The sequence below is a fragment of the Ambystoma mexicanum genome, chromosome 10 (genome assembly GCF_040938575.1).
Source record: "Ambystoma mexicanum isolate Mex_15411 chromosome 10, UKY_AmexF1_1, whole genome shotgun sequence".
Classification (NCBI taxonomy): domain Eukaryota; kingdom Metazoa; phylum Chordata; class Amphibia; order Caudata; family Ambystomatidae; genus Ambystoma; species Ambystoma mexicanum.
Genome location: NC_090932.1, coordinates 65884007 through 65907066, shown reverse-complemented (window position 1 = coordinate 65907066; position 23060 = coordinate 65884007). Strand labels below are relative to the sequence as shown.

Genomic DNA, 23060 nt, shown 5'->3' with positions numbered 1-23060 from the left:
CTTCCGGAAAACATCTTGGAATTCTAGGTATTCAGGAGGTAACTGGGGAGCCTCCGAGGAAATTGCTGCCAGTGCAACACCAGGTCGAGGGTGACAAGTAGAGACACATTCTGGAAACTGAACCGTTCTTGCTCGCCAATCGATCTGAGGATTGTGCTTCTCTAACCAAGGAATTCCTAGAATAATCTGGAACTGAGGGGCCTTGATCACATCGAACACGATCTTCTCATGGTGTCCATCTTGACTTACTAGCGTCACTTCTTGGGTGGTATGCGTTACTGGTCCGGAGGCTATCTCCGTACCATCCACCGTAGTAATGACGTCCTTTACAGCCTTTGGACAAAGAGTCAGATTCATCCTCAAAACCATTTCATGATCCACATAATTGCCGATGGCACCGCTGTCGACGTAAGCTTCAATCGCATGTAATCGATCCGGATGTTCGGGGCTAATGAGGACCATAGGTATCACGAAATGCGAGGTCACGGAACTGGTTTTAACGCTCGGCAAGAGGACCTCTATTCTTGTCGGGCGAGGTCGTTTCCCTGCTCAGAGTTTGTGACCCTGGTAACTGCAGCTCCTACTGCTTTCTTGGCTGGTTTCACCGGACAGTCTCGAAGAAAGTGCCCCGAGTTTCCGCAATAGAGGCATAATTGCAGCTGTTTTCTCCTTTCCCGCTCCTTTTGTGTTAGTGGTCCTTTCAGGCCCCCTATTTGCATGGGTTCCCCGGAGTCTACTCCTTTGGTAGGAGTTGGTGGTTTACTCGAGCATCAAACTTGGAACGATCGGCCTTCCTGTTCTGCAGTCTGTGGTCAATTTGAACGACTAAGTCAATATAGTCCGAACAGTCTTGCGGGGGATTCACTACTTGGGCTAACACATCTTTGAGCTCTCCACTTAGACCTCTATAAAACAGTGTAATCCTTTTGTCCTCAGGCCATCGAGTTTACACTATCAGTCTGTTGAAAGACGCAATATAAGCCAAAAGGTCTTGATTACCCTGTCGCAATGAAAGGAGCTCATTGTCCAAGGCCTGCCCCTGTGAATGTCTTGCAAACAGTTTTTCCATACTGAGCTGAAAAGCTTGAAAATCATGGAGAACCGGATCATCTTGATTAACTAGAGGGATCGACCAGTCTGCCGCATTGCCACTAAGGTACGAAAGCACGAAAGCTACCTTAGCTTGATCAGTTGGAAAGGCTGCTGGCCGGCATAAGAAGTGCAACCGGCACTGATTAATAAATACTGCAAACCTCTTTGGGTCACCAGAAAATCATTCGGGCGGAGCCAGAGGTACATTCCCAGGTAGGTTGATCTGCACTGGGTTCGTAGAGGATGTTGAAGGAAGATTTGCCCCTGATGCGGGTAATGGAGTTTGTCCGGCTTGTGACTGTAGCAATTGTCTAGCGAGATCGTCTGTTCGCTCCTTGGAAATAATCAGTTCCCTTCTTAGAGCATTCGTTTCCTGACAGGCTGCATGCACTTCTGCTCTTAGTTCCCCAAGTAACTGGGCTAGCTGGTCGGTATCCGAGGTTTCCATAGCGCCTGGGTGGGAGTTTTGCGGTAGGCTTTGCGTTCTGTAACGCTCACCTGATTCCCGCAGAGGCGCCGGTCTTGACTGGGTGAATGCCGTATCTTCAAAGGTGATGTGTAACACACGGTTGGCTCTTTGGGCTGCACCTCTGTGCACTGTATGTCTGACTCGAAGAGTAAGATGTCTACAGATAGAAAATATGGGATTAATGAACTGGGGTTATTGGGTGCCTCTCTCCTCTTCCCTTTCTCTTCTCCTGTAGAACCCCAAAGGTTAACGCCCTCACCTTAGGTAAGTGAACGCCGAGCTCTCCATCTGCCTCGGGGCAGGGTGCCGTAACCAGTTTCTTCACTGGATAAGGGTGCAGGCCTCTTGACCTCAGAGGACTGCTGTCCGTCGTTAACTGCACGAACGGTAAGTTCTGGGTACTTCAAATGTCTTAAAAGTCTTTTGTAATGATATCTCTTGTTTTGCAGGGTTCCGGCGATGGCGGATGGCGGGCTGATGAGAGTTGAGGATCGAACCCGCGTGAGAAATAGAAGCGCCTGGAAGCACGTAAGTAAGCGCTTGTAGCCTGCTTCACGATGCGCACTAACTGTCCCTTTTATCTTGCAGGTATAAGTTCAGAGCTTTAGAGAAGCTGAAGGGTGCTGGAATACCCACTGGATTCGGCGTGGGAAGGAGTAATGGCACGTGAGTAATAAAGTTGCCCAATGTCTTTAAACGCACCTTCTTTTGTCTTTCAGATGCGGGATGCAGCGCCGAAGGCCTCCGGAGCGTGCAAAGAGCTGGTAAGCTTTTGTCTTTCAGATGCCGGAATGCAGTGCGAAGACCTCCGGAGCATGCGAAGAGTAGGTAAACCTTTGTCTTTCAGATGCCGGAATGCAGCGCGAGGCGTTGGTGACAGCCGATGGACCAGGTAAGAGATGCGCTGCCACTGAAGACCGTGGTGCTAACCTGTTCTTTCTTTGTCTTTACAGGTGCTGCTGAAGACTGGATTCCAGGATGGTAAGCCTTTGTTCCCTTAGGCCCAGGATCAGAAGCAGAAGACACGATGAGCGTTCTGCTGCAGAGAATGCAGAATAACGCAAAGCAAGATTCATCCATCGGGTGTGGTTTAAATAGCCTCCTGTAGTGCTTAGGTGTCTCCTTCCACAGCCACGCCTAGGTAAGAAAAGAGTTCCTGCTTTCCAGAAGAGTTCCAGTGTTCTGAACCTAGGGAGTGGCTCCTGCCCCACCCAACAGGAAAAGTAGTCTCAAACAGAAGAGGATCAGGGGTTCAACTGGCAGGTAAGTAAGCAGCATGGTCTGCTGCAGGTAAGTCCACCCAAGCATTATGAGCCCGGCGCTTCCAGCGCTGGGACTGGGCATCTTTATGAGCCTGGTGCCACTGGCGCCAGGACAGGGTCCAAAAGGTCCCAATTGGGACTGGCTGGCACTCGGAACCGGGGTTATGGGTCTGCCTCCAAGGGAGTCGGGCAAGTCCTGATCTTTTGGAAGCAGAGATCATGACAATGGACCACTTTTCAGTTTTCCGGCATGAGCAGGGTATGTGTATTCCGGGGTATGCGAGTGTGCTCTTCACGCGATTATGCCGGCGCAAACGGGGTACGTGTATTTCAGGGTAAGCGAGTGCCCTCTTCACATGATTTTGCCGCACGAGCGGGGTACATGTATTCTGGGGTACGCTAGTGCGCTCTTCACGCGATTTCTCTGGCACGAGCGGGGTACATGCATTCCGGGGTACGCAAGTGCTGTCTTCACGCGATTTTGCTGACGCAAGCAGGGTACGTATATTCCAGGGTACGCGAGTGTGCTCTTCACGCGATTTCGCCGGCACAAGCGGGGTACGTGTATTCCAGTATTCCAGTATTGCTCTTCACGCGACAAGGGCCATCTTAAGCACTTTTGGGGCCCTGGGCACGGACATATTTTGGGCTCCCCTCCACCAAACTAAAGGAATTAAGGGATCAACAATACAGTCCGCGCCCCCCAACTGTTGCGCTCACAACCTATAGGTTGATATGCTGTCTCACAGCATAATAAGCATGTTTACTCCCTTTAAGTCCCCTTACCCTCTTCATTCTTGCTCTAATCAGAATGATAAACAAGTAGCATTTGAAGACCACCATTAACAGTCTACGAAGCGGTTACCGTTATAGTACATACATGATACTTTTTATCAATAACATCGAGGAAGGTATGCAGCCTGTAGTATTAATGCAGGACCGTATGTAAAAGGTACATGTAAGCCATAATAGACAGAGACCTCATATTAGCTGCCTCACAGAATGCAAAAGTGCCCATGCATGGATAAAGAACACCAATTGGAAGGAAGGAGAATGCTTCTCTCCGCCCTCTGCAACTAATCTAGAACAGGACTGCAAGACTTGTCCTTGGCCTCAAGCCCTGGGATAGTATCTCTCCAGCTCTGAAATCTTTCCATTGGCTCCCAGTGGATGCAAGGATTAAATTCAAAACCCTCTGCATTGTCCACAAGGCTTTCTGGGGCCTGGGTCCTCTCAAGCTCTTCGCTCCTCTACCACCAACTCCCTCAGGGTCAGTCGTTTTTCAAAGAAATTAGCTGGGGGTAGATCTCTGTCTTCGGCTAGTCCTCCCTCTGGAACAGCCTCCCTGCCACTCTAAAACTTGAGGAGAACCATCTCCAGTTCCGAAGCACCTCAAGACCTTCCTCTTTGCTTCTGCCTTCGCTCCCCGTCTCCCCTGCTGATCTGTTCTCTCTTGGCACCGTGCACCTGGCCATCTTCTGTCCTCCAGCCCAGTTATCTGCTCACCTTGCCACCCTTTCACACTGCCTCCGGGCCACCCCTTGCACTGGGGTCTGTATCTGTACCCATACAGTCTCCCCCTCCCCCTTTTTCTTCCTGCACTTATCAGGCCTACCCTGTCTCCTGCCTTAAACCCAGCACTTGCCACTTGCTGGCTGCACTACCACTCTTTGTTGCCTTTATCATTTATGTATTATTATTTCTCTGTTTCTCCTTTGCTCCGCACTTTCCACTTCTCCCCCTTCCATGCACTTTTCCCCTCCCCCTCTTCCATGCACTTGCGCGTTCCTAATGTCACTGAGCCTAGTAAGATCGTTGTTTTGTTCTCCTGTGTTCCCCTCTCTTGCCTTGTTGCGCTCTGAAACACTTGTGTACGAGCGCGATAGAAATAAAATATCAATATCAATACACATACCGTAGCATGGATAGTGGAGGCAGATTAGAAGCTTCCTGGGCGGTGTCTTTATCTAGACAGACTGAGATTAGAAGTGGGATATGGTTTTCAAATAGTGTTGCCATAGATATCAAAGGAACAAATGCCTGTAGTGTGCAATATAAATATGCTCACTAGTAACACAGTGAAACCATGAATAAGGCTTTTATGAAGATCATACCATGAGAAGGAAATCACTCTGAAAGGCTGACAATTTTGAAAGGTTTAGAGACTGGCAATATTGAGAGGTTAGGCAATACAATATTAAATGAGATGCACAGGATCACACATTGGTTGATGGTAGAAGAGTGGTATGCAAAATGGGAATGATTCTAGCTTCATCCCCTCCATCATCAAGGGAAGTATATAAGAACCAGCATACCAATCGTGTCTACCAACCCTTCGACCCAAATAGCCTACATACGAAGAAAGATCAAGTAATGGGCTAAACGATACCAGCAGCATGCAAGAAGGGAAACCTCACAGAAGAAAGCATAGTAATGTAAGATGTATTAGATGATTTGACCAGGATCACTGTATCGTCTGCTGGAAAATCCAGGATACAAAAATCAACGCTTTTGTTCCATAGTCTTAAATTTGGATACTTAGTCACCTCTTCGACTAACAGTTTATCCCATCATTGGAGGCGACTGCCTTGTTTTTACAACACCCCATCTGTACAAACCAATTTCTAGACCTTCACCATACGGATGATATGTTCGTTTTTATAGCAGCCCCTAGCTGGTACAGGTACATTGCTGATAATAGCAGATGGTGTTCTGCAAAACAAAGTACATATGCAGGCAGGTTTATAAACTTCATACATAGGAAATGCTCAGCCAGCCTGGCTGTAATGTGATATTCTACTTTTGCATATTAACACATATCTCTACAATGGGTGCTTCACACACTGAGCTAACTTCTGAACCATTGTGGCACTCAATGTATCAATAAGAATTTCACCATTGCCTATTGCACATGATCAATATAATTCCCACAGGAAGGAAAGAATGCTACAGAGTTGTGACTTAAGGAAAACACAAACTTTGTATACCACAGTGAACACAGAAAGCATTACATGATGAATTGATCAAGGCAGAATATACTTATCAAAACAGAAAGGCAATGGGTTTAGAGCTTCAGCAGCACCCCATACAATATCCTGACATGTGTTATTTAAGACTGGTGAACAATAGAATCTTACTTCTTCAGATCGGCTAGCCTTGTGAGCCCCCCACTCCAAGGTGGGGGCCCTGGGCAAGTGCCCCTTTTGCCCTGCCATAAAGACGTTCTGCACGCGACTTCGCAAGCGCGAGCAGGGTACGTGTATTCCGGGGTACGAGAGTGCGCTTTTCACGCGATTTTGCCAGGGCGAGCGGGGTATGTGTATTCCGGGGTACGCCAGTGCGCTCTTCATGCAATTTCGCTGTCACGAGCGGGTTATATGGGGGTTACATGTATTCCGGGGTAAGTGACAGCGCTCTTCACGCGATTTCGCTGTCACGAGCGCGTTACGTGTATTCCGGGGTACGCGACTGCGCTCTTCACGCAATTTCTCTGGCATGAGTGGGTTACATGTATTCCGGGGGATGCAAGGGCGCTCTTCACACGATTTCGCTGGCGCGAGCAGGGTACGTGTACTCCGGGATACGCAAGTGCTCTCTTGACACGATTTGGCTGTGTCGGCCCTCCCGTGTGTGCCCTTCACATGCCCCGCAGGCAGCCCACACCACATGGGACCACCCTACACCCCTGACCATGCCCCACAGGCAGCCCACACCACAGGGGACCACCCTACACCCCTGACCATGCCCGACAGCCAGCCCATCCACCCTGACCATGCCCCGCTGGCATCCCACACCACAGGCGACCACCCTACACCCCTGACCATGTCCCGCAGTCAGCCCATTCACCCTGACCATGGCCCACAGGCAGCCCACACCACAGGGGACACCCCTACACCCCTGACCATGCCCGCAGGCAGCCCATCACCCATGACATGCCCCTCAGGCAGCCCCCACCACAAGAGACCACCCTACACCCCTGACCATGCCCCACAGGCAGCCCAAATGACAGGGGATCACCCTATGCCCCTGACCATGCCCCGCAGCCAGCCCACACCACAGGGGACACCCCTACTACCTCTGACCATGCCCAGCAGGCAGCCCATCCACCCTGACCATGCCCCGCAGGCAACCCACACCACAGGGGACCACCCTACACCCCTGACCATGCCCTGCAGGCAGCCAATCACCCCTGACCATGACCTGCAGGCAGCCCACTCCACAGGGGGGACGTTTCAATGCAATTTGCCTGGCGCAGGCAGGGTACGCGTATTCAAGGGGGTGCGCAATTTGATTTTCATGTGTTTTGGCTGCCGCGAGCGGGGTACGCATAGTTTTTCACGAGATTACAGTGTAGGGGGCCTGTAAGGTGGTCCAGGGATTGCGCGGCCCTTCACGCAGTATTGGGGATTTCTATGGCTTTTTCTTGCGCAAGGGGCGTTCTTGGGGGCGTAACTGGCGCTGCTGGATGTTCGTGCACCACGGCTGCAAATGGCTTGGGAAATCCATGAATACGCGGTGGGCCAGAATGCTGTTTGGTGCACATGGCTGGCGCATGCTCCCTCTCTGCGCTGGCCGCGTGCGCCACTTCTGTGCTGAATTCTATGAATTCCCCCGAATATATTATTTTGTGGGATGTGGCAGTCAATATTAGAAACATAACATGTTGATGCTATGCATCAATGATAAAACAAAATGCTGCACATCATACAAACATCGGGATTCCTGTAAACAACAAATCATCCGGCAACTTAAAAAATAATTACATTCAACTGTATTGGTTGGTGAATTTCAACTAGTTTCACAAATATTGTATTCAATCAGTGAATGATACGTCTATGGTACAGACCACATTTCGTTTTAGATGATGATAGCAGAGTGATTAGGTCTCACTGTCCATAGGTTAGAATATGGCATCGACATACTAATGTCCTAAAGACGTGGCGATCGTTTCTTATGGTTGCTGTTTGTTGAACCTATATGCAACTAATTGAACATTAATACATTTTGTAATGGTGTTTTGTAAAAAGAAATCGTTTTTTTCCTCCTCTTCTGGCATAATTGTCTGAATGATCACTGTCTATCGTGAGATGTTCTGAAGTTTTTTTTATCTGACATGACTATTGTAATTGCACATTGTTGGTGCTTAAATGTTTTTCAAATTCTGTCATTTAGAATAATTTATGTAAAGCTATTTTAATATCAAGAATGAAAAATATGATTTATAAATAAAGTAACATTTAATGACATTGGATGCGTTCTGTACCATAACATTATCATTCACTGATTGAATAAAATAATTGCGAAACTAGAAAGAGGAGAATGGACTCTAGAATTGGAACACTCCTGAGCTAAACTCTGGTTAATTTTTATTGCTAATGATATTGGTGCAAGGTCACAGGTAATAGTCGAGGTGCAGCCCACACCTCTTTGTATGATTAGAAAAAAGGGTGTTCCTGGCTACCTAGCATTTTTTGGTTTTCGGGAAAGTAAATTCTCCAGCATTGGATCTTTCATGGATTCACATGCTTAGAATATTCCCCGTCGTCAGGCTGGGAATCCCTGGTACATTATATAGACCCTTTCCCGTAGGAAAACTTTCTCGACGCTTATGCGTCCTATCCACCTCGTTTTGTATCATGCGTGCCCGCACCGTCAGGACGTCATGATATAAATACAAGACCCGCCTCCGCGCTCCCTCAGATTTCAACCGTCTTTCAAAGTAGTGGGATCCTCGTGATTACTACTAGTAGAAACTAGGTTGTTTTTTCTGTTTCGCTTCGGCGACGTTCAAATTCTGGAGAATTATGTCTGGAAAAGCGTTATTTCGCCCTTGTGCGACATGTGGCCTCAAAAAAGTTTATGAAGGAGATGCCCACATGGATTGTATCTACTGTCTCCACTCGCACCACACGGCGGATACATGTGAGATATGCCAGGGTTTCTCCCAAAAAACCCTTAAGGACCGTAAAAGAAGGCTGGTCGACTGGCTTAATGACGGAGCGGGTGCCTACCCGGCTTCGGAAGTTGGCTCCACGGCCTCCAGGAGCAAGTCGGAACCTCCATCGAAAAAGGTACGGCCAGCAGAAAACCGCGCTGAGGACAAGCATAAGGGGAAGCATGCTGGGTCTTCCTCATCACATAAAAAGCCCTCCTCCTCCTCATCATCTAAGACGGAGAGGCAAGCGCTGTCAAAATCCTCCTCAGGGGACCGTCCCAGGTCTACCGTGAGTCGAGACGCTTCAGCCGGGAAGTCGGCATCGAAATCGGCGACGAAGTCTAAGGGCTCGACGACGACTACTTGCTCGTCGACCGCAGTGTCATTGACGATGCCTATTACTGTTCAGGCAGCAGCGGTTGGGATTCCTTCGTCGACGGAGACTCAGTCTATGGCTTGGCTGCCAGAGGTCTATGACCCGATCCCCCCTGAAGTCTTACTGCAGCCAGACACGGCCTACTCGGCGGAAGGAGAAGGTGGCACGGTTCTGCAGCCATCGGATTTAGGCTTACGGCCTTCCACGTCGACGACGACGACGAGTGCGAGTGGGGGTATGGTACCTATATCATCAACGTTACTAACCCCCCAGACAGTTCTGTCTCTGGATGTGCTCAATACTCTTCAGAAGCTCCTGCAGCGGCTGGATACGCAGATCCCTCAACCTGGGACTTCATCGTCACTTTTTTCTGTACCTTCCGTCGACGAGCAAACTTGTGCGGCTCGCTCGACGACTAAAAACCCATCGGCTCCCCAGGCGGTAAAAGATCGTCCTCGAGCGCAGGAGGAGGGTGAGTTGTCGGAGTCAGATTCTATACCGGGTGACTCGGGGTCAGACATCTCCCTGTCACCGTCGAGGGACCCAACATGGAATTCGGATGTAGAGGTAGAGTCTACGAGGAGCCAGACACAGCCATCTCCTCCGGATGATGTGGGAGCCTTCCATGCAATGATGGGAAAAGCTTGTTCCGAGTTCGGTTTGATTCCTGAGGAGCAGAAGAAAGACTGTTTCCTTTTTGACCATATGGGTCAAAGGAGGAAATCGGTATTTGCCATCCCAATTCTGGACCACGTGTGGCAAGAAGGTCTCAAGACGTTGCGCCATCCGTTCTCGGAGCCAGCTATAAAGGGGCGGATTGAGAAAAAGTTTAAAGCTCCGGAGTCCACTCCAAAATGTCTAACATCACAACCTCTGTCTGACTCGGTGGTGTCGGCGGCAGCGGCTAGGAAGGCCAGGGTACAGCAAAAATGTTCAACTCCACCAGAAAGCGAGGCTAGGAGGCAAGACGCCTTTGGAAAAAAGGTGCTCTCGGTCGGTGCGACGACGGTAAGAGCAGCCAATTCCTTAGCGATCGTGTCACGATATGATAGAGAGATGTGGCACAAACTAGCCCCTATCCTAGAACACCTGCCAGACGAACACCGGAAAGCAGCCATGTTACTGGTGCGGGATGGCGAAGAGGCCTCGAACCATTCAATTAATATTGCAGTTGACCTAGCAGAGTCTGGCTTCAAACAAATCAACCATGGCGTAGTACTTCGTCGACAAGCGTGGCTCAAATGTACTACTTTCCGTCCTGAAGTCCAGTACAAAGTCCTTGACATGCCATGTGAAGGGGAACACCTGTTTGGCGAAAAGGTTGATGAAGCGTTGAAGGGGATGAAAGAAGACACGGATACTGCTAGGTCCCTCGGCGCCCTCCAAACGGGTAGAAACTTTCGTTCTTTTCGCCCCTTTAGGGGTGCTTCTGGAAACTCCCGCTTTGGAGCCTCGAGGGACCGTGGATTTAACAGGCCCTCGTACTCTTCACAAGGGTTCAGACGAGCGTCCCAGTCGGCACGTAGAAGCAGAGACTATCAAGCTTCCAGGCGGCGAGGCTCGGGTCCCTCGTCGACGAAGAACAAGCAAACCAGCAACCAATGACGGCCTTCGGAACGTCCTGGGGGGACGAGTCTCTCATCACTTCGACCAATGGAAATGCATCACCACAGATCGATGGGTTCTAGACACGATTTGCATGGGTCATGCGCTACAATTCAAAGACAAGCCTCCACGTCTCCCGCCTGTATTTTCGACCCAGCCCCACCTCCGAATCCTACGACAAGAGGCGGCGCTTATGTTGCGAAAAGGAGCGGTAGAGAGAGTTCCTGTGACACAGGAAGGACACAGAGTTTATTCCAGGTTCTTTGTTGTCAAGAAGCCAAATGGAAAATGGAGGCCCATTCTCGACCTGAGGGTACTCAACAAATGGCTAAAGAGCTTAAAATTCAAAATGCTAAAGCTCCAGGAGGTTATCAGGTCGGTGCAACCCATGGATTATCTGTCGTCACTAGACCTTCAGGACGCCTATTTTCACATCCCAATACGCCCACGACACAGGAGATATTTAAGGTTCGTCGTCGGGAGAAAGCATTTTCAGTTCAAGGTCCTCCCATTCGGGCTCAAGTCCTCCCCCAGGACGTTCACCAAGTGCTTGGCCCCTATAGCGGCCCATTTAAGGAAGGATGGTCACCATGTCTATCCATATCTGGACGACTGGCTGGTCAGAGGTTCGTCCAGGGAACAAACACGAAACAGTCTAAGGGCCACAATGTCCCTCTTACAGGAACTGGGTTTCGCAATAAACTTCAACAAGTCCTCCGTAGAGCCTTCGAGGACCTTGGTCTTTCTAGGAGCGGAGTTTCATACACACACAAGCCTGGTGAGACCATCCAGCGAAAGAATTCAGAAACTTCAAAGCAAGGCGTCGGAATGGAGATGCGGTACCAAGGTGTCGGTGCGCACATACATGTCCCTGCTAGGGACCATGTCGTCCTGCATTCCGTTGATAAGCAACTGCCGTCTGTTTATGAGGCCTTGCCAGGAATTTCTAGCGGACCGTTGGGCGCAGAGCCGAGGTCGCTGGTCCGACAGACTGGTCGTCGACGAACAACTAGTACAAGCACTCTGCTGGTGGAGAGTGTCTACTCATCTAACGAAAGGAATGCCTCTACTGGAACCGGAATTCCAAAAGACGGTGGTGACGGATGCATGGCTGAGCGGATGGGGAGCTCATCTGGATACGTTACAGGTACAAGGCCAGTGGTCGTTGCAGGAATCCTCCCTGCATATCAACCTGCTAGAACTGAGAGCAGTGCGATGGGCTCTGAAATCTTTTCTTCCTCAACTGAGGGACTCGGTGGTGCGTGTCATGACGGACAACACCACTACGATGTTCTACTTGAGGAAACAAGGAGGGACACGTTCCAGGTCCCTATCGACGGAGGCACAGAAAATCTGGCATTGGGCCCTACAACACAACATGCAAATCTTGGCGTTCAACCTGCCAGGAGTGAGAAACGTGGAAGCCGATGCCCTCAGCAGAGAAATGAACGAAGTTCACGAATGGGTGCTGAACGACCAACAACTACAGCAAGTATTCAAGAAATGGGGACATCCTTCCATAGATCTGTTCGCGACGAAGAGCAACAGGAAATGCCATCAGTACGCAAGCAGGTGGCCTCAGCAGGGCTCACTGGGGGATGCGTTCTCCTTCCCATGGTCGAACAAATTCCTGTACGCATTCCCTCCATTTCCCCTTGTCCAGAGGACGTTGCAATGGATCCTCAGGTACCCATGTCGGGTAATTCTGGTGGCCCCGTACTGGGCCAGACAGGCGTGGTTTTCAGACCTGCTACACTTAGCGGTGGCGGAACCGATGAGACTCCAGAAGACCCCCGACAGGAGGGTGTCGTTTGGCATCACGACCCGGACAGCCTCAAGTTGACGGCCTGGCTCCTGACTTCGCCGAATTCGGTCGGCTAACGATTCCGGAGGACTGTCGGCGTATCCTGCAAGCGGCAAGAGCGCCTTCCACAAACGCCTCATACAAGTACAAATGGAGAAGTTTCTGTCAGTGGTGTGAGGATCAACCAGGTTTGGCCCCGCAATCGATTAAGCCGGAACAGCTCCTTCCATACTTGCTGTTCTTAGCTCAAAAGGGCCTATCGGTATCGTCAATAAAAGTACAGCTGGCCGCCATTTCCAGGTTTACTCGTCGACGGCATTCGGCACCATTGTTCAGCGACCGCCTCATTAAGCACTTCCTTAAAGGCCTCTTTCGGAGTTTCCCTCCAGAGAAGAAATTTCCGCCGGAGTGGAGCCTCAATCTGGTCTTAACGTCTCTTATGAAGCCTCCTTTTGAGCCAATGTCATCATCGTCTCTAAAGTGTTTGTCGTGGAAATTGGCCTTCCTGGTGGCCATCACTTCAGCCCGACGTATTTCAGAAGTTCAGGCTCTAATGGTAGACCCACCATACTTACGATTTTTCAAGAACAAGGTAGCCCTTGCCACTAACCCACAGTTCATACCGAAAGCTCCTTCGGTGTTCCATAAACACTCCTCTATAGTGTTGCCTACGTTTTTCCGGAGCCATGCTCGGTAGCGGAGCGCACGTTACACACATTGGATGTAAAAAGGGCTCTCAAATTTTATCTTCATCGTACGCAACCATTCAGAGAAACGAGACAACTGTTCGTGGCCTATGGTCTGGGTGCTAAAGGAAAAGCCATTTCAAAGCAAGGACTGTCAAGATGGGTGTCATCTACCATTTCGTACTGCCATTCCAGGGCAGGGAAGCCTCTTCTACGACGGCCAAGAGCTCATTCAACTAGAGCAGCGGCATCGTCGACGGCACTGTGGGCCGGAGTCCCTCTGGGGGACATCTGCATGGCGGCTACCTGGGCGGCTACACACACCTTTACCCGCCATTACTGCCTGTCGCAGCAACATGCCGAAGATACCCGGATGGGACAGGCGGTGCTCCGACACCTATTCCAATAAGGTAAGCCCATACTGAGGGGTTGCATCCTGCGGAATTTATGACGGTATGTGGTTCGTTTTCCTATGTTAACGATTACTAATGTATACATGATCATAGGGAACGGGCTTTGCGAAGAAAGTATATGGGTTTGCATGCACGCCTCCTCTCTTGGGGGTGTACTGCTATGTAATCTATTCTAAGCATGTGAATCCATGAAAGATCCAATGCTGGAGAAGGGAATAGTTTCTTACCTGTAACTCCATTTCTCCAGCATTGGTATCTTTCATGGATTCACATGCGCCCACCTGCCTCCCTGAACATGCAAACCGGTTTCCCCACTACTTTGGGGGCCGAAATCTGAGGGAGCGCGGGGGCGGGTCTTGTATTTATATCATGACGTCCTGACGGTGCGGGCACGCATGATACAAAACGAGGTGGATAGGACGCATAAGCGTCGAGAAAGTTTTCCTACGGGAAAGGGTCTATATAATGTACCAGGGATTCCCAGCCTGACGACGGGGAATATTCTAAGCATGTGAATCCATGAAAGATACCAATGCTGGAGAAATGGAGTTACAGGTAAGAAACTATTCCCTTCTCCACGCTCTTTGCGGTTGTTAAACAGTGCAGGTTTATTTATTTCTGCCGGTTTCTGGCAGATACCGTGAGAGCAACAGCTCTGTGATATATCGACACTAAGGCTCACTCAGGACCTAGCTGTGAACACACAGGAACTGCATAGACCGCAATACGGGACCCCACCCGGGGCCACACCAACCTTTAGCCTTGATAAAGACCCACAAGGTCGAAACACGTGTCGGCTGACCACCAATAGGACTTCGAGTCCACAATTAACTGAACAAATAAACATACACTGTTTAAAAACTGCAAAAAGCGTGGAGAATCTACTTTTCCAAAAACCAAAAATTGCAACGTAGCCAGGAACCCCCTTTTTCCTAATTGGGAAAATAGTTACACTTCCATTCAGTGTAGATAGCACACAACATGCTGGAGGCTGCCATTGCTTTCTTTCTGTGGAAAGCAATCCAGCAACACCTGACCCAGAACTAATCCCAATGGACACACATTGAGCAATTACCGATTCACCTGCTCTCACTCTCTTTTAAAAATAACCTTCAGTCAATACTGCTAAAACACACACAAGCATTGGCAAAGCCAACAGTTTTTGGCATTGACTGGTAGGTCTGTGCAGAACAAAAGAAACAAGAGCAAGGAGGCGTCTGGGAAAGAGAGGGTGAGGAGCAATCTCAGTAAGAGCAAGAAGAGTGACCAGGGAAAGTAGGTCGACAAAGGGGGAGGTAAAGTGGAACAGTAAGTACCAAGGAAAGGAAGGCCAGGTAGTGAGGGAAAGGTGGTAAAAAGATCTGCATGCCAGTAGCCGGATCTAGCTGAAACTTTTAGGAAATGGTCAACTGGAATTCCAAGTAATACATTCTTAAATCGCTCAAATGTTTAATTAATAATTTGAAAATAATAGGGTAATTGTCAGTGCTTGGACTAAATGTAGGTATTAATTCTAAGCATAGAGAATGGCGGCCCACTGCACTGTTCTTTTCCATGACTTTCCTCTAGATACAATGTACAATGCTGTCCATTTTGCAAAAAGTGCAAATTGCGTGCAAGGGAGGACCTAACATTATCACTTGAATGCTGGTACGTCACGTGCTCTTAATTTTCAAAAACAGAGTGCAAAGGGAAAGAGTAAATGCAGGATAAATCGGCTTTACTGTTTCTTTGTACTCTTCGTTTTGTAGAAAATGTGCACGCGGTGTACACATTACGCTTTGCAGGTGGCATTCAGAATGGATTCCTGCGGAATCGGTTCCTTTCATGGCTCTATGGAAATCTATTGGAGGCCTGAGCGCATGTGCACTTGGGAAGTCAGAGAAGCAATGCACTGCAGAAACGCTAATTCCGTTTCATGCACGTAACACAACATTGCAAATGCCTTGCTTTCGCACATTGCATGTGCCCTCCCTGCCTTTTAAAATGGCCCCTAATCCATGCTTTGCCAACCTTTCTCTCCTGGCTCTTTTTTTAAGATTCCTTTGAAAAAAAAAGAAGACATTTCTAGTAGTACACTTAGATTCAAATAAATGCTGTGTGATTTAGCATTAACAGTACACAATAGCACACACATATCACTCATTCCGTGCCATGCATTTGACGCCTAGAAACACCTGTGTACAGGCGTGTTATGAATGCCATATCATGCATGTTCAGTTCTTGTGCACTCTGAACAGTCTGAGCAGAGACATGCTTTTCACTTCAAATGTCTCATAGCATGCAGAGTGGATTTCCTTCTATTCATTAAGGTTTTAGCTAATTCTAACATGCATGTTGTGCTCTTTGTGGCCAATAGGATGCATGTGATATCGTCAATGATTTGCATGTTAAAGTAATCTGTAAACTATATGGCATTTTCACCTGTTGAGAATCAATGTATAGCAATCTGACTGTTGATGAGGGTGAAGGAAAACTGGAAACCATATTACCTGGATCAACCTGTCAACCTTTTCTCTTTTTCTCCAGTACCAAATGTTACAAACGACCTGAGAGTGACGGAGCTCCCCGGTGGATCAGTGTCCCTAACATGGCTCCCACCAACCGGGAACAGAAGTTTTTATCTGGTGGAAGTATTTGGGGACCCTGCCTCGTTTGTGACTGTGGTCGATGAACATGTCAATATTTCTGACTTAATGCCGGGAAATCTGTACACCTTTTCAGTTTCTGCAGTCGCCGCTGACGGATTACTTCACGGGAACAGCAGCTCTGTTACACACAGAGGTCAGTGCATTGCCATCTTATTTCATGATCATTCTTTCCTTTTTCCCCTTGAAAATAAAACATTTTCAGGCCCTGACGTAACATAGATAACCATTCAAAAAGAAAAAAATAAGGACCAAGACAATAAAGATTTAACTAAATGTCTTGTCAAAGTCAATTGCCTAACTTTCGTAATTGCAAAAGTATTGAACATTTGCAAATTGCAATATATGTCTTTTTTATTTACATTGTTAAGGTGTGCCCAGGATCACAAAATTAGTCAAAATAATCCTCAATGATAGAGGACTCAGGTGCATGTCAAAACCCAGCTTTATTCAAACAACGAAGCCAAGCCAGGACAGCATACACGCATCTCGTTCTCATAGCTCTCAACATTTTCAATGCCTGCAAGCTCGTTTTTTACCAGAACTACATCAGCAATGACATCACATTATAGTATCAGTTTAAAAAACCTACGGGGAAGTTGGGTTGGTTAGTAATTCGAACTACAAATAGGCTATATATGGGTTAGTTACCCTATTGAGCATTACCTATCTGATGGCTCCGCCTGGACCTATTCTACTATTGAATCCATTTCTAATACATCATTATAAGGACAGCTAATTGACTGGCATCATCCATCATAGATGGTTTCGCACAGGGAGTTCTTATTGGTTGGCATCTAGCTTACCAACCTTGGACATTTTGACAAGGCATCAAGATACGAGTGAGATAGGGGGAAGAGATCTCTGCAGTATGCCATAATTTTAATGAAAGAATGCTCATGGTCATCTTGGAGACGATGAGGCCTTCCCTTTGTAGTTGGCCTTGTGGGGTGTCTGGTGTCTGCACGTGCACTGAAGGAGTTCTGCAGGTGTCTTAACAGCGTTGGGCTCATAATGAATAGCCAGTGTTTCTTGTATCTGGATCACATGTTAGTGTACCGTGTTTGAGAGTGGATTTCCTTCTATTTATTAAGGTTTTAGCCTATCCTAACACCCAATGTGTGTTCTTTGTGGCCTCTGGGGACACTAATCAGTTACTTTCCTATAGTCACTTGGCTTACTGATCTCGTGCACTTGGACATCAATGGCTGTTTGTGCTCCTATTAATATAGATTCATTTTCGTAGTGTACCACTTCTCATTCTGGGAACGGTTATCTCGTTCATGCGTTCTGTTCATCTATGAATCCCTTCCTAGTTTCTGACCTTGGCTCTGGCCATGAACTTCTGTCTGGGCTCTGCACAGGTTTCTAGAACACATGTATTTTTGTAAGCTCGGCATCTTGGGTTCTGAGGCCTTGCTAATTCTGTGACCGGCTGTGGCCTCTGTGTCAGGAAAATGGCTGCACTTCTGTCTTCCTGTTTTCAGATAGGTGACCTATAGACGCCTCTATTCATCTTGTACGGCTGCCATACGATGATATCCCTAGCTGTGTATTCAGCATCTCATCTACCTACAATTCACCTGTCCTATCAGTGTAGGGAGTCCCTTTCTTGGTATACATGTAACTCTTGCCCATGTCTACTGTCTTGCACTATTTATAATGCACACTATTGGTGCATTCTACCAACCACTTGTTATGCTCACTTGTGATGCCCGATCCAACTAATCCTTTATGGCCGATTGCATGTAGATTCACTTTGGTTAAGCATATTGTTGCATATTATTGTATCAGGGGTCCTCTATGAGCAAGTAATCAATAATTTACCGGAATCAATCCAAAAAAGAACATACACCAGGTAAAAAGTGGGGCAAGCACGAATCTAACAGCACAGAGGAACACATTCCTCCACCCGATTAATTCATTGTTATTAAACACTACGTAATCGTGCTGATCTCTGTAATTTTATTAACCTGTCCTCGGTCAGCACACATAGGAAAACAAGAGACAGCCTGAGCTGATGGGAAGGGAGACATTCACTCAGCATCCACCAATGAGGGGCCTCGTAGACATCAGCAAGAGTACAAGATACTTTTCAGGGACACCAAGAGTTACCTTCTGATTGGCTCCTTCTCGTATCAACCCCTCGTCCCACATCCTTCTTCCCAGGCCCACCTGCCGAAGGGCAATTTGAAACTGCTGTTCATACTTTGCCTCCCTGGACATGTTTCTGTGAGCTTAATTTTTTTCCGGTCCCAGCGAGCGACGAAGAGCTTGGCTCGCTGACCTTGTATGTATCGGCTGGTTCTGTTCCCAACGACTGTTGGTTGTCTCCTGGGGACGGTCAGCTTGAATGAATCTTCCTCACCCCATTGCCATGGAATGTCTGTGCACATTTCTATGTGGCCTACCGTGCAGGGCCTGTCTGTGCTACCCCCATGTGATCTACTTACCTGTAATGTTTATCTGTCACTGGCTGTGTGGCAACACCTCATGTATCATGCCACCATTCTTATACCATGCCCCTCTTTCACACAACTGATGCCCCTCATGAGCACCCCGCCCCACTCTGGCCGCGTGGCTTCTCAGGCTGCATGTTTACCCTAGGCACTTTTATAACAGCCATCTGTCGCACCTTGAAACACTTGTGTATAGGCACGTTATAAATGCCATATCATATCATATCAAATATATGCAGCCCCATGCCTGGGGTTGCCCCTTCTGTTACCATTATTCCTGCAGCTGGTAGGTACATCCCCACCTGGTAGCGCTGAGTCAGCACATACATTGCATTATCAACCACTCCTATGTTTATGGGGTGGTATGGGTATGATGTCTCAGTTTGTAATATTTCCCCCCTTTGAGGTACTGGGGCAGGGTTGTGGCAGGAGTTAGTAATGATGTATTCAGCTGCATCATCACTCCATCATCATCATCATCATAACAAACTTTATTTTCGGTTGAAATGCCATAATAGCTGCAGACAACATTAAATATGGAGACAATTAGATACGAACCATTAACCTAGTCAGGTGCCAACAAGAGCCATACCATTGTATTAAAATTCACAAATATACAGAAAAATAACAAAAGAGAAAACACATCTTCTTATTACACTTGTCTATACAATTGAGCACAGAATGTAATACAAATCTTGTTTAAGATACTATTTTCATATATTCATATAAAACTCTCTTCTTCTCCATGCAGTAAGTAAGAATGTTGAAGTTGGTAAAATTACTTCAACCTTCTTAGCTTATAATTAGCTTTGGCCAGGTCCCGCTTCTTCTCAATACAACATTTGCCCGTATTACACATCACATGCGATCACATTTCAAAAAAATCTTCTCTTACTGCAAATCGTTGGACCTCATCACGAGTTGGGCCGCACACCGGCAGTATTACCGCCGGGAAACCATCCGCACTAATAGCGTTACAGCCACCCTGTGTGGCGCTATTAGTGCCAGATCAATGGTTGGGCGGTAATGGGTATTTCACATTCCCCATTGGGTCAATCGGACCCAATGGGGCATTTTCGGCGGAATAGAGCGCGCTAATAGCGCTGCGTTAATTGCGCCAAAAAATGGGTGTTAAGTTGGCACCTTTACCCCTAGCTTAGAGCTGTAGGTAAATGCTGCCAGACTCATGATTGAGCAAACCCTTACATGTGGCGGTAATAGCGTTAACACCAGATATAAGGGTTACCGCCAAACTTGTGAAGACCCTGTATTAAATTAAGGCCTGATTTATTGAATTTTTGGCACGATGCAAAGTGAATTTTCACTGGTGCAAAGTGACTTTCCACTGCCAACAAACACCCTGATTCGAAAGTCACTTTGCACTGCAAAAATACACTTTGCACTGCTCCACCCTGATTCATGGAAAAGTACAAAATGTCTTTTTGCTGTGCAAAGTCACTTTGCACTGCAATAATTTGCTTTGCACTGCTCCACCCTGATACATGGAACAGTGCAAAATGTCTTTTTGACGTGCAGGGTCACTTTGCCCTGCAAAAATACGCTTTGCAATGCTCCACCATGATTCCTGTAGCAGTGCAAAAGGTAAAGTCACTTTGCACTGTGCAAACAATTCCATGACTCAGGCCCTTAATTGGGAGGCAATGGAATACATTTACAGTGTGGCATGAAGGAGAATATAGAATGTCCTAATGCTCTGATGCCACTGGCTGTTCTGCCTGTGGGCAGATCACGTGGGTTCTAAACCCTGAAGACTGCGCGCCCACCTCCCGCCACTAGCAGTCAGGGAAGGATGCCCTTATACACCAGACTGCTAATGACCCAGGTGTACACTTTCGGATGACTCTGCTACAGCGTGGTCACTCTATAGCCCAGAACCTATGGCGGCTAGGTCTGATGCAACATGCCTTTTGAGGTATTGTGCTATTGTTCATATGTATACATTGCATCACAGCATGTCTCATACTTGTATCATGACTAGGATGCAAGGGATCATCAAACTGCACAATGTACACTGAACTTGGTAGACTTTTCCAACCGGTGTACTATTACACACAGTGGATACAGGGTCAATGTCAGGTCATAATGCATTTATATATTGGGCATCATCATGAGTAATATCACTGGGATACCGCGCCCAACGCTAATAGCGCAACCGCAATATGGTCGGGCGCAATTTGCACCGGATCACAAGTTGCGGGGAGTGGTAAATCCCCATTCCCCATTGGGTATGTAGCACCCAATGGGATTGTGAAGTGCAACTACCGTTGGCAGTAATTGTGCTGGTGGTAATAGCGCTACCGCCACATTTAAGGGCTACCGCCCAACTCGTGATGAGGCCGTTTACTTTGGTGAACGTTCGGAAATGGAAGTACATGCTTCTGTATTGATATGTTTCACTTTATTGGTATCTTGCCCTCTAAAATGTAAATAGAAGAAACCATGTAAGAATGGTGCCAAATTCATAATTTGAAGTCCCCACATTCTGATAATGTAACTCTTTTATACACTTGCACTTCTTATAACATTTCCAGTAGAGACCTTTTTTCCAAAACAATCGCCTGTAAAAAGATGTTTTTTTCCTTGCAGGATTTTTTAACTGAACATTAATCGGAAACCGGATTGTGGAGTTTTCACTTAGTTTGCTAGGAACATATATACTTTAAAAAAAATAAATGTATACATTGAAATTGAATTGAGTCACCCTAAAGTCGATCAAAACTTATTTTAAAGAAACATCATGGAAGAATTGTAAAAACAGCTTGGAGAAATGGTATAAACTTTTTTCCAGGCAGTCTCGACTTTTAAGCTCTGCAGCAAGTACAGCGAATTGGATTTCTCTGAATGTATTTATTTTATAGATAACGCGAGAGCAGATTGTGTGCCCTTCTTTGAAGCCGTTCTAGGAACAAAGGCGCAAAGTAGTTCAAAGAAACAAGAGCCCTTTCCAAACAGCCAAACACAGACTGCCACTTCATTTACAGCTGCCCAGGAAAGTAGCATCAGGACTTTGACATCCTACTGCCAGGACGTCCTCCTGGGGGAACAATCACAAAGTGAAGGACAGAACGCTTTAATCAATCGCAGCCACTGAGAGTTGCACAATGCACAGAAGGATCATTGGTGACTCTTGTGGGCCTGCTTTATCCATTGGTGGTATGAATCTGAAATCTACTCGTCCAGTTCCCTTATTGTATTAGCTTTGGGTCTAGTGCAGACCGGGTTGCATTCAGCAACACGTCACTTTACACTGAGCAATAAACAGCATACTGCACAGTACAGTCACTGGTGGCAATACTCGTGCATTTTTTGCATTGCATGGGTGAATGTATGGGCTTATGTACTGTAATTTCTTAATTTTGGGTGGACGTGGCACTGGATGAGAAGTCAAAATCTTTCCATGATCCCAATGAAGTGGTAGTTGAAATTCATTGACATTTAGGCGTCCAATGTGTTTAGGAACCTTTCCCGTGTCAGGATGTGGGTCTTGACACCAGTGTGGAAGAGGGCAGGGGTGACAGAATAGATAGCCATTGATGTAAGTCCTTAAATGAATGTGCGATGGGGCAGTGACTGATTTCAAGAGGTGAAAGTGGCTTTCTCCGGAGGTAAACGTGCATACCAAGATGGCCGCGCAGCTTTTGATTTTGAGTTATGCAAATGCTTTGTGTTGTGTTTGTTAACTTGTTTATTTATGTTCCAATGTTGTTCCAGAATCCATCAGGGTTCTGGAACCAGTAATCAGTTTGAGCTGGGCCGGGCTGGGTGCCTGTTTCTCGCTCCGTTTTACTTAATAAATCCTTACACTTTGCTTACCACGGTATCCGTGTCTCAAGACTCATCACTTTGCTCTAGGTGTGCTTGCTTTTTTGGGATCATGGTTTTGAAGGTGATGTAGTGTTTCTCAGTCATGCCTGCGTAGTCCAATCAAGAGAGGTGTGACCTCGATGCCCTTCTATTTGTATTTTGTGACGGACAGGCTGTTATTTGAAACAGAAGTTACTTACAAAGTAGGAAATGGCAGAGATTGGAGGGAGTCCTAGCTTCATATAAGAGCATTCTTGGATTTAATGACCTCAACCAGGTGTTGAAGGGTTAAGAATAAGAACATGCACCAGGGAATGGGACCAAAGCAAATTACAACATGCTTGACATAGAGAGCCTGAGGCCAGTATTTGCATACTTAGCAATTACAAAGAGTCGTCTGAGGGCAGAGAAATGTGGAGGTCCATGCACAAGTGTAGTGAGAAAAGGTTACTGGCTTTTGCTCTTAACCTCTAGTGTCAGTCAGAA

At 47.3% G+C, this 23060-nt stretch overlaps 1 protein-coding gene across 1 annotated transcript in view; it reads left to right on the top strand.

The window, feature by feature from the left end:
* Positions 1–23060, top strand: part of LOC138492813 (tenascin-X-like) — a 759772-nt gene that overhangs the window by 500228 nt on the left and 236484 nt on the right. The window contains exon 24 of the mRNA XM_069620166.1: positions 16172–16426. Within this exon, the coding sequence (XP_069476267.1) occupies positions 16172–16426 (255 nt within the window). The remainder of the gene's footprint in view (positions 1–16171; positions 16427–23060) is intronic.